Source organism: Perca fluviatilis, chromosome 1, assembly GCF_010015445.1.
Source record: "Perca fluviatilis chromosome 1, GENO_Pfluv_1.0, whole genome shotgun sequence".
Taxonomy (NCBI): Eukaryota; Metazoa; Chordata; class Actinopteri; order Perciformes; family Percidae; genus Perca; species Perca fluviatilis.
Window position 1 is genome coordinate 23,858,020 of NC_053112.1, and position 15,073 is coordinate 23,873,092.

Here is a 15,073-nt window from a genome sequence, read left to right on the forward strand (position 1 = left end):
TACTTAATCAAAATTGATAATAATTTATACCTGAAAAACAACGTGGAATGCAAATTGCAGGTCATAAGACCACAGCATTAATGCATTTTTTTGGCCACTATTTAAAGCTGTTATGGTGAAAATGTTAAATAGTTACCTATTTACACATCCGACAGACACAGATCAACTTTAGCTTTCATTTGGGGTTGTGTTTCTGCACACCTGACAAATGTAAGTTCAATATTCGCCCTCCTTTTAGCTCGGTTTTGGTCTTCATCAACTCTGAGGGTATCATTTGGCTCTTTAGCTGCTAAATGCTTCACTATGTTCACCAGCTGGTCACTAACTCAGGAGAACTTTCCGGTGACATATTTGTGAGATTGCTATTTAAAACAGTGAGAGGATAGGAATCCCATCCCATGGACGTTATTCGTTGTCTGTTAAACGCCATTACGATGGCTCAGAAGACATGTAACAAGTGCGCATGAACAAATATCAATTCAAGGCATTCGTTAAGTATATGTCATAGTTTGCGAGTTCAAAAGGGGGATCCAAATGTAGGAGACCAGTAGGCAGGTTGATAGAAAAAGCAAGCTTTAACAACAAAATGCTGAATCAAAATCAGGCAGGCAGAAAAAGAAAATTCAGAAACACTAGAAAGACAAAACACTGGAAGAAACACACTAGGAAGATACACCGAGCGCCAGGAACAAACACAGACAACCCGACCAAGAGAACACTAGACTAATATACACAGGAGAGGAGGGTGGTAACGAGGGACAGGTGACACAAGAGGTGAAACACATCAGGGTGGGGCAGACAATCGCAAAGGCGGGAAAACACACAAGGGACGAAGTAAACCAAGACATGACACATGAGAAGAACCTACAAAATAAAACAAAAACCCAGGCTCATGCTAGTAGAAAGCTGTCAGTATCAGGTGCAGAACATTAAACTTCCTGTCCTGACTGTTACTTAGATATCCAATTAAATGCAGAGGCACCGCGAAAAAGTCTGTTAAAGGCCCTGAACACCCACACAGGCGTTTTCATTTAATCTGGTTAATTGGACCTCTTCCCAGGACCGTGTGGGTGTGTTTAGACTGATTGATTGACATGTTCCTGAATGTTATGTTAGCTTTGTTGCACCTGTTGCAGGACAAATTGCAGCTTTATCATTCTTTTCATTAGAAAAGATTTGTGACCTAATAAATTCCCATCTGAGCTCCGGCCCCCCTTTAACCTGAGCAGAGGTCTAATCAGCCAGAATAACTGAAATTACCTGTGTGGGTGTTCAGAGGCTTTAAATATCTGCAAGCTGATAACATTCAGTATAAAAGACCAAACGATTGTAGCTTTTGCTCTTTGCATGTATATTGATCACTACACAGAGACTTAGAATTACAAGCTGCTGGAGAAAACCAAGGTTACTTCAAAGCCCAGTGCTATCAATACATTTTATTTATTTCTATTACGGACCTTTTATTGTGATTAAAGTGGAACAGCAGGAAGTAACCTTTCAGTGAGATCAGTATGAAAAGGGATTAGTATTGATGCTAGCTACTTTTGAATACATGGCTGTGGGAGAAATGTAGCATATAACAACTCAATGGGAGCCCATGAATGTAGCTTGGAAGTAGTTGAAAAAAGTAATTGAGCGAATGATAAAGGAGTGGACATGGCAACCGCTTTCCTGATGAGGACGTAGACTTCATGCTCCATCACAGTGAGAGAACATGCCAGAGAAGGAGTAACAAGACGATTCAGTGTCCGATCTTTTAGCTTTATAAGATACAACAAGCTCTAAAGCAAAATGAATAATTCATTCAAATGTAAACCCTCAAATGCATGTTTCAACAAGTCAGCGCCAACACCAGGAGCTTCTATATCATTGACAAGCTCTCAACAAAATCCCTCCCTCTGTGTTCCTACACTGTGCCCTTCAGTCTCTCTGAATTTTATTCCTTCGGTTTGATGTTGCCTTCAAGGTATCATCAGGGGCCTCAGGCTCCACGCTGTTGAATCCAAATATGGAGTGAAAAACATGAATGTCGGCTGGTTCTAGAAAATGTTTTATTGTCACTATGCAACCTGACAATCTAGTAAAAAGCAAAGTCTTGAGAATTGGAAAACATTTTCAAAGAGTTAATGTTTCACAGAGTTTCACAGAAATTGGGACGAAGCAGTCCTGCCTGGGTTTGTTTAAGGAACTTTAAAAAAATCGGCTCCAGTCGTTGACAAATACAGATATTTCAACACTATTCATTCGCTTTCTTTGTCACTGTTTTCAACATCACTGCATTTATGTTTTGGCCATTGTGTATGGATATGTATGTGCAGCAGCTATTTAGTACACGTCGTGGGTGTTAATTAGGTCTGTTGCTGCAGCAGCCGTTTTGGTTACACATCCTGCCGCCCAGCAGAGATGTCTTCCTTTTTGAGGTTATGCTAGTTATAACTCTAAAAAAAATTCTGTTGTATGAATCTTCCTGTTGTAATGCACACCACTTAAACATGTTTTAAACACGCTGCCACAAAGACAGCTGTTGAAACCAGTTTGGGAAGTTTAGAATGAGTTTTTAGTTTGAATTATCTTGCAATCAGCCTCTGTTCTTTCATCTGTAATCTCAGTTTCATGGTGATTAATTGCCAACAAAAATCATTTGCAAGTCTCTTGCACCTTCTGCCCTTTTGGTTGCTAGCTGACTATCATCAGTTGCTGCTGTCTCCTCCACTGCTTTTCTTCCTCTTATTCTCCTCCGCACTCACTTCACAAGAACATCTCCCAGAAATACAGCAGGACAGTAACAGCTTCTTCAGAACACTGTCGCCAGAGTTTTAGTCTCACTTTGCCAGTCTGGCTACTCCACATAGCATTCGGGGATGGGATGAAAACGTGCTCTGGTTTAATGACATTTCTTTAAACCAGTCAGAATTGCCATAGGCGGCGCTAAGATCCGCACAGAGCCGCTGCAAAATAGTCGTGCAAGAGACAACTCAGATTGGACAGATAGTCCAGCTAGCTGTCTCCATTTACCATGCAGAGATCTGAGGAGCAGTCAACAATAGTCCTCATTAATCTACCGAATTTAAAATTCCAACACAAAGAAAGCGGAAGGAAACAGAAAATACATGTATCCGGCCGAATTTCCTGCTGCACTGGATCAATCCTGGAAGTGTAACGTCAAAGATATAGACTACCAGAGTTTTAACATGAGCCAAGATGAGAGCACACGTCAATCTTTAAAGTTAAAGTTGGTCACACAGTATTTTCTGTTGTAGAGACACTGCAATGTTACTTTCTTCATGGTGTCTTGTTCTCTGAGTATATAATCACCTCACATGTTCTGGCACAGGTCACAGATGCTCTGATTTAATTTTATACCACATAAATCCAGCTCAAAGAATTGAGGGAAGGCTGCTTTCGTTTCCTGCAGCTCAAAGCTCTGAAACAGCCTCTCTGAAAATCTGAGGCCTGTGGAAACCAAGACCTCTGTAGTGTTGCTTTCTCAATGGAACTCATTGTGACCGTACTTTATAAGCACAGACCGGGCTCAACAGGTTCAGGCAATTTTACATTTAATACTCACTGGGACAAGTAGGACCATTTGTTCACAGTACCTGCTGTAGAGTGTATATAAGGCCATCGCGCAAGTCTGTTTCTGTTGCATAACAGGAAGCTTGCACTTTGGGACTGATAGGCATCATCTAGCTCTCTGCAGGAGACGTTGCAGGAGAGGATGAATGAACACAGTCCCCGCCCAAATGAAGTTAAAAAAGAAAAAAACAAGATTGACCCAAGAAATGACTGAAAAAAGGGATGATAACTAAGCCTGTGTGCCAGACCAGGCTGTGCCATTCAGGTTCCAAACAATAAGATGGATCTAATCTATATACTGTTGTATTGTTGTGCATTTGGGGGCTGTACAATGACTGTCAGCTAAAAGATGTAAGAGATTAACAGTTGTATACCAATTTTAGCATCAAGCCAATTCTAGACCGTAACAATCGAACATAATGAACACTGCTTTTACTATAAAACATTAGCATACATCCAAACCTGATACCCATTCATCTTGCTTTTTCTTAAGGCTTTCAGTTGTACCGTTGGTGGGAGTATGGAGTCATTTTCATCATGGGCAGTGGGTGATGTGAATTTGGAGCAGCCTGGAGGTAAAAATGTGCTGCAAATAATCCAGCGTTCTAGTCTTTGGCATCCATAAACCCTGCCATAAGCAAGGTGCCAAATCCTCCATCAGCTCCAGGAATAATGACTTATAGCTGACCCTACACACAAACCTTCCTGCAGAAATAAAAAATGACACATAGTCAAACTTGTGTTTGCTCGTTGAAGAGAATATTCAAGCAAATTCTTATTGTACGCCAGTTTTTGAAGACCATTTCAATTCTCTGTAGATTTTTTTTCTTTCTCTATAGTTTTTTTTTTAGGTTTGTTGAGCTTTAACAGTTTCATTTTACACACAATCTCACCTTGAGGCTGTCCAGTAAGGGTTAACCTAATAGGAGATTTGCTCCACGACATCTTGACAGTTGTTTGAACAGGTTAAAATGTTACTCATTGTCTCTCTTTGTTTATTTATAAAAAAGCCCACTACCATGCCATATACTCGAGGTGAGGTTTTCACTGTGTATAAAAGAACCAAAAATTTAATGTTCTTTCTCGTCAGTTAATGATCGAATGTACCTGTCTATAAGAATTTATGAAGTGCCAGAACTTTGTAGTAAGTGTTACTGTGGATTTATGCAGAAGGTGAGCAGATCACTGCAAAAACATCTTTGAAATGATGTCTGAAGGAACCCAGAACCACTTTCACCAACCCACATGACTTCAGGGCTGCATAGCTTTGCAGCACTCGGGTCGCGTCATACTCCAAAGACATCATTTCTGTTGACACACAAGCGCCACAGCTCTCACTGAAATTTCCATTGGTGGTTTAAATGTGTCAAGGCTATAATAGTAAAAATATAATGTAGGTGTGATCAGGGTGGGTAAAACATTTGTTAATACATTTCAAATATTTCATGAAAATAGTATAAGATGTGTTAGATTTATGTTATCTGGCAAACCCACAGTGCTCGCTTTTGAGGGTATTAACCCGCATGACATTATTAATCAAAGTGTAGTCATGGTTTTAATAGAGCTGCAGTTAATGTGTACAGATAAAAAAGAGAAATGGAGAGATAGAAGGTCTATGAGACTCCCACTGATGTGGTGAATGGGAGGTATTAATGTTGGGATTTACTAAAGCAACATAAAATAGGCCAAATGGTGAGGGAAACATAAAGCAGGCTGGCCAAGGAAAAACGTAATGGTTGCAAGGCTGAGGGAGGAACACTCATGAATAATTTTGCTGCGCACCATATTTAACTGACAGAATATTCAGTGAAGCTGATCAAACCACGCATTTTGGCTTTCTGTTTGACAAAAGAAAAACATTTCTGTTTTCTCTCTGTCTCTTTTTCTGTCCCAGATTCTGATTGGGGAAGTGACCAGTTTCTTTGTGAAGGCAGAGGGAGCTCAGGAGAAGACCATAGTGACCGCTGACTGCTGTTATTTCAACCCTCTCCTCCGAAGGATAGTACGTTTTCTGGGTCAGTTATAGTTCTAAATATCAGAGGTTCTTTAGCTTTGACTCAATAGAGCCTCTGTTCTCTAGGACCAAGGCTCATTTGGACTTACACCAGTAGTCCTCTAACATGAGGTTAGAAAGAGCCCTTGTCCTTAGTTTAGGTCTCCTGTAGACGCATTTCCCCTCTCTTTATGTCCTATTCTGTTGATGTTCTGTGATCTTTTTTTGATTATCTCTGTAGCCTGTATTTATTTATCATAAATAAAAATGTAAGTGATGGACTGTAGATATAAAGCATAAAACAAAAGGCTATGTCTGTCTGGCCTATCACTCCCACACAGTTAGCAGTCAGCGCAAGCATTTAATTCCCATTTAAGTGCTTGTTTCTGACTCTTACTAGTCTCATTTGATTCACTTATTTTGAGTTTACATACAAACACTTCTTCCTCTTTCTCACTTTGTCCGTCTTTTTTTTTTTTTACATAGGTGTCTACTCCTTCGGCCTCTTCACCACCACCATCTTTGCCAATGCAGGTCAAGTGGTGACAGGAAACCAGACGCCTCACTTCCTGTCTGCCTGCAGGCCAAACTACACGGCTCTGGGCTGCCAGTCTCCACTGCACTACATCGCAGAGCGCCGAGCCTGCACAGGAAACCCATACCTGGTGGCGTCCGCCCGCAAATCCTTCCCTTCCAAAGACGCAGCGCTCAGCTTTTATTCCGCTATCTACACAGTGGTAGGGAACTTTTGGGGGGCGATGGGGGGCGGGAGACACACCAGAGATATTGTGGGATATGATGATGATGTTGTGTATGTTGATGCCTGACTTTTGTGTTGGTCAAACAAATTAACTATACTAACTAAAATGTTACTAGAGCAGAAGTAGAACAACTTAGAAAAAAAGTTTTGGTAAATCATTTTGTGCTTTCCTCATCAGTTAAGAGCCATTAGAAAGAATAACTTTAAACAAAATGTACAACCTGGCAGCCCAAAAGTTTTTCTTAACTGATTTATAAAGCATCAGTATTATATGATTTATTTACCATTAATACAACTTTAAAGTTATAGTGCGTAGTTTCTGTCTCCCCAATGAGGAATTCTAAGTAACACCACTGTCAGCGCATCCACATAACACAAGCCTTCCGTGATCGTGCACCACCCCCACCCCTCCTCCACGCAGTTGCTAGTAGCCAAGGAGGACACAGAGGATTCAAAAAACATGTTGGACTCTTCAGAAGAGGTAATTATCTTCACTGGAGCTTCTGTGCACGAAAGTCGTCGGACTACACCATTTTCTGAACATAGCCATACTGATAAATACAGAGAGTTGTGTGGAGCTGATGGTCTTAATTAGCTTTGTATCAACTCATTTGGCAATGGCTTGAATGTAACGGATGTTCGTTATAATAAAAAATGTACGCACTGAAGCTTTAAGTTACAACATATCCTCCCTTTATAAAGGTTCCCCTAATAGCAAGGAGTACCAAAGTTTCTGAAGAAAGCTAACAATGTTGCACAATACTTCTGACTTTTTGGGTTTTAAGCAGGAGGTGTCAGAAAAGTTACCTCGACAGACACGAGACAATAAAGACACGACAGAAAAAAAACTATATTCTTCCAAAGGGAAGGATTAAGTGCTTTCTTTACGACTGACATCTACTAGCCTCACAGCTGGCCAATTTCTGATTGGTCAGTTTACATAATACTATTAAATTATGGCTATAATGTCAGTGTGAATAAAGATATAACAAAGAGGACTTTATTGCTTAATTATGTATCACATTTTTTCAATCACTTTAGTGTACACAAAGTTTTACATGAGTAAAGTCAAAGTAAATGTAATTTGTAAAAAAAAAAAAAAAACTCATTCCACAATCAAAAAGGAACAGGGAGTCACCTGAACACCATGACCTCCTTTCCCAGGATAAACCTTGGGCATGTGAGTTTCTATTATTACATCCATAGAAACATCTAGTTATGATTAAAGTACTGCTGCACAGAGCCTTTGTTCTCTCTTTAATTGCAGTGCCGTGTTCCAGTCATTTTTTAGAAGCATTGAATAAACATGGCATTGTTTTTGTTCTTTTGTACCTTATCAAACCCTTCAGCTGCTCTGAAATCACTGCAGAGCGCGGCCTCTTGTGGCTTATTCAAGCTGTTCACCGTTTGAATTATCTCAGCTGGCTGACTGAAGATTTGTACCTGATTAATTTCCAATATAAATTTGTCTTTCAGATGTACGTGACCCTGGTCTTCCGGACCAAAGGGACGCGTCTGACCAAGCCCACCCTGTGCCTGGTGCTGCTCTCTCTAGCCGTGCTGGTGGGGGTGGTGAGGGTGACTGAACACAGAAACCACTGGAATGATGTCCTGGCTGGGTTTGTCACTGGAGGGGCCATTGCTGCCTTCCTGGTGAGAAGGACAGGAGGGAGGGTGGTATGGGGAGGGAGAGGAGGGTTGTAAAAAGAGATGGGTGTAATTTCAGGGATCAAAAAAGGTTGGAGGGAGGGGAGATAGTGGTAGATGGATGTAAAAGGGTAGAAAGACAAGAGTAAAAGATGTTGCCCTACAAAGGCAAAGAAGGCAGTACAGATGCAGTGAAGTTGATTAAAAGAATGGTCGAAAGAGTTTTAGACTGGCTTGAAAACTGTGTTTGAATAGGAAGGTTCCTATTCTGATAGGAAAGGTTGTAATGTTATTATTAGCTTTTATGACATTTAAGCAGATTTATTTATCAATGACATAAAATATATGCTAAATAACACCTTAAATACTAAACTCTGCTTTTTCATTATCTTCAGAAGTGAGAAGACATACAAACAAGCTGTGTTCTTTCACCTCTCTTGTCCATTTTAAAGGAGCATTGTGTAGAGTGACATCTAGTGGTGAGGTTGCAGATTGCAACCAACTGAATACCCCTCTGGTCACCTCTTCCTTTCCAAGCATTCAGTGGTGGCCTTCGGGTAACGTATAAACACAAAATGCCCTCTCTACAGCCAGCGTTTGGTTTGCCGTTCTGTTCGGGTCTACTGTAGAAACATGGCAGTGCAACATGGCAGGCTCCGTGGGAAGAGGACCAAGAGAACCCACTCCCTCGAAAACACAACAATTCTTAGTTCTATTTTGTATGTACTTCGCACTCTAACATGCTTCGCTATTGGTTTACCCCACTGGTTTACCCTCGTGAGGCTCCGCCTCGGCATCCTAAAAAAGATTTCTGAACTCATCGCTCAATCAAGGGGTAGAACCTTATGGCACCCACCCCCTATAAATCCCCAGTACATGCGTTGTTCGTCTCCCTTTTTTACTCAGCCACCTTGAGATAACCGGTTTTTTCTTCTGCGATTATATTGTCACCATTGGGTGTTGTATTATGGCTTCTTTTAAATCATGCTCATCCTGCTCAACTGTTCTGTGCTGCTCGACCTCCATGACGACTGTCTTTTAATGCCGTCCGCCTAAATCCTACACACTGCTCCTTTAACTAGTTTTAAAAAATGAACCGCATGTGTGTGTTTTTAAAAGTGCTATATAAATAAAGTGTTACTTACCTAATTTCATTATTTACATTACGTGGTTCATAGGAATTAAGTAAGCCTATCTGTTGTGCTAGCTATATGTCTGTCTGTCTGTCTGTTATTATTTATATTTAAAAGTATAATACAAGTGTAAGTAAAATACATCTGTTTACAGTTTAATACATTTAAATATGTGACTCATAGGTAGCTTAATAACACTAACTGGCATGAATCTCACTAGAGTCAAAACCTGGGATATCAGTAGGCCTAACTATTTTTCTGTAAGCTAGTTAGCTTTAGCAGGAGTTTAGCTGGGTTTTTCTCTTCATCATGGTTGATTTTGCCTCTGGCTAAAATGTAGTTATGTGTAGTTATGTGGATTACCTAACTAATGATGTCAGTTTATTAAAGTGGATATTTTTTTAATTAATAAATAAATGAGGTTGGCCAGGTTAGCTCAGTTGGTAGAGCAAGTGCACATAGAGGTTATTCCTACACGCAGCGGCCCCGGGTTCGACTCTGACCTGTGGCCCTTTGCTGCATGTCATGCCCCTTATCTGTCCTGTGGAATTAATGGCCAAAATGCCCCAAAAAATTGTCTTTAAATGAATGAGGAAACAGTCTAGTTGTGGCTATCTCGCTAGCTTGAACTTGATATAGCCTAGCCTAGCTTGCTTGCTTTAGGTCTGTGACAGAGTGTGTAGCTACTGCTAATTTTACATGCTGTTTTCCTTTCTGTGGCATACTATTCTTTAGATGGTAAAACAGGCATAAAAAAATCTACCCTTAACTCATTTTGGCTAAATAGCTAGTTACTGCATTTTGTCTTTGTACGGCAGGATAGTATAATGAAGAGAGAGGGGAAGGATTGCATCAGAGAAGGGAGAGCAGTGTGGTGTGACCATAGACAGTAAAAGAAAGGTGTGACATACTGTAGGTGCAGGAGGGATGGAGGATGAACTGATGATTAAGGCGAGCTTGAAAGAGCCTTACTGCCTGTGTGATAGATGACACATACTTTCTCACATCTATGAATGTGAATGGACTGATCTGAATCTTTACCGTGGTACATTTAAATAGTGTAATTTGGTCTTGGGACCTCTTCGCTTAATAAAAAATTTATTTTCGGGAAAGGGTGTAAAGATCAAAGTGATCCCTGTGATTCATCCCTTTCTTTCCTCCCATAATATGTCTTTCTCTCTCTTTCTTTTATCTCTTTCTATACCTCCCATGTAGAGCAAGTGTCCTCTTTAGTTTCTGTTCCTATGCACACAGGCATTTCACGCACCAGAAAATCCATCCTTCATCTTCGTAGTGCAGTGGAGCGAATCTTACCCCTCCTTTTTCTTTTACCTTTTTTCTATGCTCTCCACTCCATCAGGTGTCATGTGTGATCAACAATTTCCAGCAAACTCAGATAGCAATGCCAACTCCTCCACCCCCACAGCGTCGAGAGGCCCCGATCGGAATTCCTCTCCTCAGCTTGCCCCGCGTGGAGAGTCCACTCGAAAAGTTAAGTGTCCTCCAGGTAAGGGGTGGGAAAAACATTATGGAAAAACATTGACCATATAGTTGAAATAATGTATAGCAGCACTAAGTGTCCATGATGTATTTGTTTTTGACTGAAAAGTGTCTTAGCGACATGGCTTTGGAAATGTCGATGAGTGAGTCCACCGCTTTGCTCCAAAATGAAATATCTCTATGAGTCATTCATGTTTCCCAGAAGAATAATCCTACTGACGTGAAATATTTCGTAAATGTACCTGTAAAAATACCTAGAAAACTAATACCATTCCCATCAGACACAGCTGTACTTTGCATTTAGAGATGCATATGTTAGCATATTAACATGATAAACTGTTAGCATACTGATGTTAGCCTGAAAAACAGCCTCACAGAGACGCTAGCATGGCTCTAGACCTTCAGTCTTGTTTTTAAATGTGTATGGGACTATCTTTGACTCTATTTTGTCCTCACTGATAACCTTGGTTGTTGCATTGTATCTGGATTTATGCTTCTTTCTGTCTGATATCTCTGTTGTGTGCACCCTATTTCTAGACATCATCATTTTGCATTCTTGTCTCTCGCTGTCTCAGTCAAGTAAAATGTATCTGCTCTATTCCCTTGGGTTTTAATTTTCGTTAGTTTTGAAATGATTTATACTCTTTAGTTCTCTCCCTTTCTATCTCTCCTAATCTTTTCTCTGTCCTTTTCCCTCCTGTTAGACTCCAGGGCTACCGTATTCTGAGATCACATGACCATCAGCCAATCCCGTCCCCCGCCCCTCCCGATGTGCTCCTCCCCTCACGGCGTTGCCTCACCAGCGCAGTCTAGACCTGCCCACTGAATGCCCCCCGCCCTGCCCTGCCCACCCCGTAGGACGACATCCTCTCAGACGAGTCAAATCCACGCAGGTCTGAAGGTCCACCAATCACAGGAGGCAGAGCAGCAACATCTGCGCATTGCAAGCATGGCTGAAACCTGTCATCCGCTAAGGACCAATAGGAGAGGGATACATGTCCTTCTGTCTTGTTCTGTCCTGTTTGTCCTCCAAGATGGCCTCCTTTTTCTTTCAGGTGTAAAAGACCGAATGAAAGAATCGCCAAAGCCAGAGCTGTTGAAGCAATACTGTGTCCTCTTTCCCTGTCCTGTTTTCCACAAAGACCTGACAGTGACTCTAAAGACTGTTGGCTGGTGATGACTTGATAAAACACTTAATTGAAAAAAACTAAAAAGGGTTTCAAAGAGAATTCCAATCACTGGTGGATCGTCCTCAACAGACCATTTTGCAACTCTCAGGACAATACAATGGAAAAGGGACAAACAAAGACCTTTATGTAATCAAAATGCAGGTACCGTCTAGTATTAGGGTACAGATTTTTATTTCTGTCGAGTCGCGGTCAAAGAGGAAAGCACCTTTGTAAATTTTAGCACAGATGGACCAATTTAGTGTTCAGTAAACTGTGTTGGATCTTATTTGTTTTGGGGGATTTGGTTTTGATCTCTTGCTGTATATTGTTTTAAGTGACAGAAGATAGATTTATACACACTAGAGCTGTGCTTGTGATGCCACATTTGTTTTAGGGCATGAGTTCATCCATCCCTGAAGTGAACTACTACATTTGTATTTACTTTCCAAATATCTTTTATCTACTATTCAGGTGTGTTTTTCTAAATGTCGGTAGGTTCTACGTCCATGCTGTGAAATATTTGGAAGGTCTTATCATTTCACTTACTGCCTATTACCATGTGGAGTTCTTTGTTTGTGTTCGTTTTCTCACTTTCTTTTTCCCATACCCCCTTTAACACTTTCATGCCTGTTCTTTTTTTCTTCTTTAAATTACCTCTATCTAAATGTTAATGTATTTACTCCCTTTGCTTTCCAAAGATGAATGTTTTATAAGAGTAATTTGACATCAGTTGTTGATGCCACTCTTTATTCATCTATCCAGTTATTTCCTGCTTCAGTCCACCATCCTTTCCTTACACCGACTTTAGGAAACCAATGGCACAGACTAGTGTGTACGACACAGGTAAGACCTCTGAGTTTTGTATAGTTTTGTACAGTATATAGGTTTCTTTACACAGTATATACTACATTATCATTATGTTTAAATTGTGTGAACAATGTGAAGCTATACCTGAAGCTGTCTTGTAGGAAAATGAGTAGTTGCCTGGTCTAAAGCAGGAATGTAGCGCGGTGGTGTGTAAAAACCTAACAGCATACAGCTGGTGTGTTTGGCTCAATTTGCTTTGGTTCTGCTCTGTTCAAAAGTACACTGCAGGCAGGTTATTCTAGTAGGACAGTACACAATGGGTTATATAAAGAAGACATTGCTACAGTTTTATTAAGCGTGTGTGTGTGTGTGTGTGTGTGTGTGTGTGTGTGTGTGTGTGTGTGTGTGTGTGTGTGTGTGTGTGTGTGAATGTATGTGTGTGTGTATGTGTGTGTGCTTATAGGGATTTGTGTGTATGTTCATAATGAGCACACTGTATGGCAGCATAACTGTTAATTGTGCAATCTGTTTTCTTAAGTTAAACTGTCAAAAGTAGCTGCTATAATTACACACTTGTGCTTGTGTGTAAATGCAGGCCTTCAAAGGACCCCTGCCAAGGCGTCCTAACAATGCCTGTTATAGCAGAAGGTGCTCATTATAGCTCTGAGATTACCTACAGTGAAACTTTTCAGTCTGAATTTTTTGTAAAGAACTGAAGAGGTAGAGAACACCATAACAGTTCAAAAAATGTTATTTTCATGTTAAAAATGTCTCTGTTTTGTATTTATTTATCAAAATAAATTACAATTACCACACATCGCTGCCCGAGTTGCATTTTCACTTGATTTTTTGTTGCACACTTTAGTGAGGTTATGTCTAGCAAGATACCTTTTTGACAGCAGACATTATGATTTGTCATAGTAGGAAAAGCACAGGTCACACTAATAACACTAATAACATTAACAATGGCTCTGTTTTATTTAATGTCCTAGTAAGTCATGGCAGTGTGACAGTGAGCCAACATGCACAACACCAGGACCCTGAAACTGAAGCAGCAGCATTGAATTCAGCCATCATTCATGTATTATTTACACCTGTGTAAAGGTTGTAAAGGCTGGAGATCTGTATTAGGGCTTTAGGAAACAAAAACATGGAGCTGTGTCCCAATTTCTGTACATAGAATTGATTACATGATACACTCAAACAATATTATTTACTATTAATGTAGTTAATTGTGTCAGCTTTCCAATGTGAATCCCATGAAAATCAGGAACTGAGACATACTAATGGGAAAGTACAGCCCCTTAGTGGCCATTACCCAGTTTATTCTTAGAGATTATATATTATAATTTAGATTTAAAATGTGTAATTAGTATATGTCTTCTGACATACGATTATATGTGTACAGTAAATTCTGTGATGGAAAGCTCTGAAAAATGTACTATAGGAGATAGTGGATTTACTCCTCTATGCAAAGATGGGGGACCACCTCAGTTCAAAAAGTTGCAGTAAGGTGCTGTGGACACCAGGTGGCTGTGTTTACCATGCTGACCTGAAGAAAGTGGAAACCTGGTGGAAACCAAAAATGTTTTTCACAGAGACCTCCGCTGCCCCACATTAGGCAATAGTCATCAAGTTAATACATACAATGCAATGGCACAATTACTCTGAAATGTAGGCAATGTCTCTCTCTCTCTCTCTCTCTCTCTCTCTCTCTCTCTCTCTCTTTCTCTCTCTCTCTCTCTCTCGCTTTCTCAATTGCCCCAGTGTCTCCCTGCCCCCTCTTTGTGTTCCTTTGAGTTTGTGTTTGTCAGTCTTGTTAATGACAAGGCACACACACACACACACAAACAGAGAACGCTCTGCACTCTCTCGACAACATTATCTTTTCCGGAAATTGCTTCTCAAGCACAGCCGGAGCCCCATTAGAAAAGAAGAGCTCTACGCTGTAACCTTTTTAAAAAGCCATTAGTGATGCACCTGCTTCTCTCTCTCTCTCTCTCTCTCTCTCTCTCTCTCTCTCTCTCTCTCTGTTCCTATTTGTGTCTCCTATTTGTCTCTCTTGTTAACACTCACACACACACACACACACACACACACACACACACACACACACACACACACACTGTTTTCTGCATCCTGACTGCCAGCTTCCCCATTCCCAATCCTACAAACTGACTACCGAGCAGCACAAGCATCCTTCCACTCCAGTTAGAGTGTGAATCACTGACATTTGAAAGTTCTGCATCAGAGTGCACCACTCAATTTAATAATTGACATGTGTATTCTAAATCAGTGTTTTGGACATGAGTAATTCTCTCTCAAAATTACACATTGGGAAAACAAGATATTTTATAAAATGTCATGTCACTGCTGTGAGCCGGCCGGGTTTACTCCATGAGAGATAAATGAGAAACTAATTTTGGTTATTCATACAATCTTTGCCTAAATTTGGGCATTCTGTGCAAACAAGCTTTTAATTATAAAT

The 15,073-nt window shown here is 40.4% G+C and overlaps 1 protein-coding gene across 3 annotated transcripts in view; it reads left to right on the forward strand.

Annotated features, from left to right (window-relative positions):
- The window catches only part of plppr2b (phospholipid phosphatase related 2b), a 50,208-nt gene extending 36,808 nt beyond the window's left edge, over positions 1–13,400 (forward strand). For 2 of the 3 annotated variants that reach the window (XM_039814944.1, XM_039814963.1), the window contains 5 exons: positions 5,471–5,591; positions 6,056–6,306; positions 7,806–7,982; positions 10,470–10,600; positions 11,314–13,400. In XM_039814944.1, the coding sequence (XP_039670878.1) occupies positions 5,471–5,591; positions 6,056–6,306; positions 7,806–7,982; positions 10,470–10,600; positions 11,314–11,422 (789 nt within the window). In that variant the 3' untranslated portion in view covers positions 11,423–13,400. Of the gene's footprint in view, positions 1–5,470; positions 5,592–6,055; positions 6,307–7,805; positions 7,983–10,469; positions 10,617–11,313 lie in introns of all 3 variants that reach the window. The other variant, XM_039814953.1, reaches the window with a different exon arrangement.
- The last annotated feature ends 1,673 nt before the right edge of the window (positions 13,401–15,073 follow it).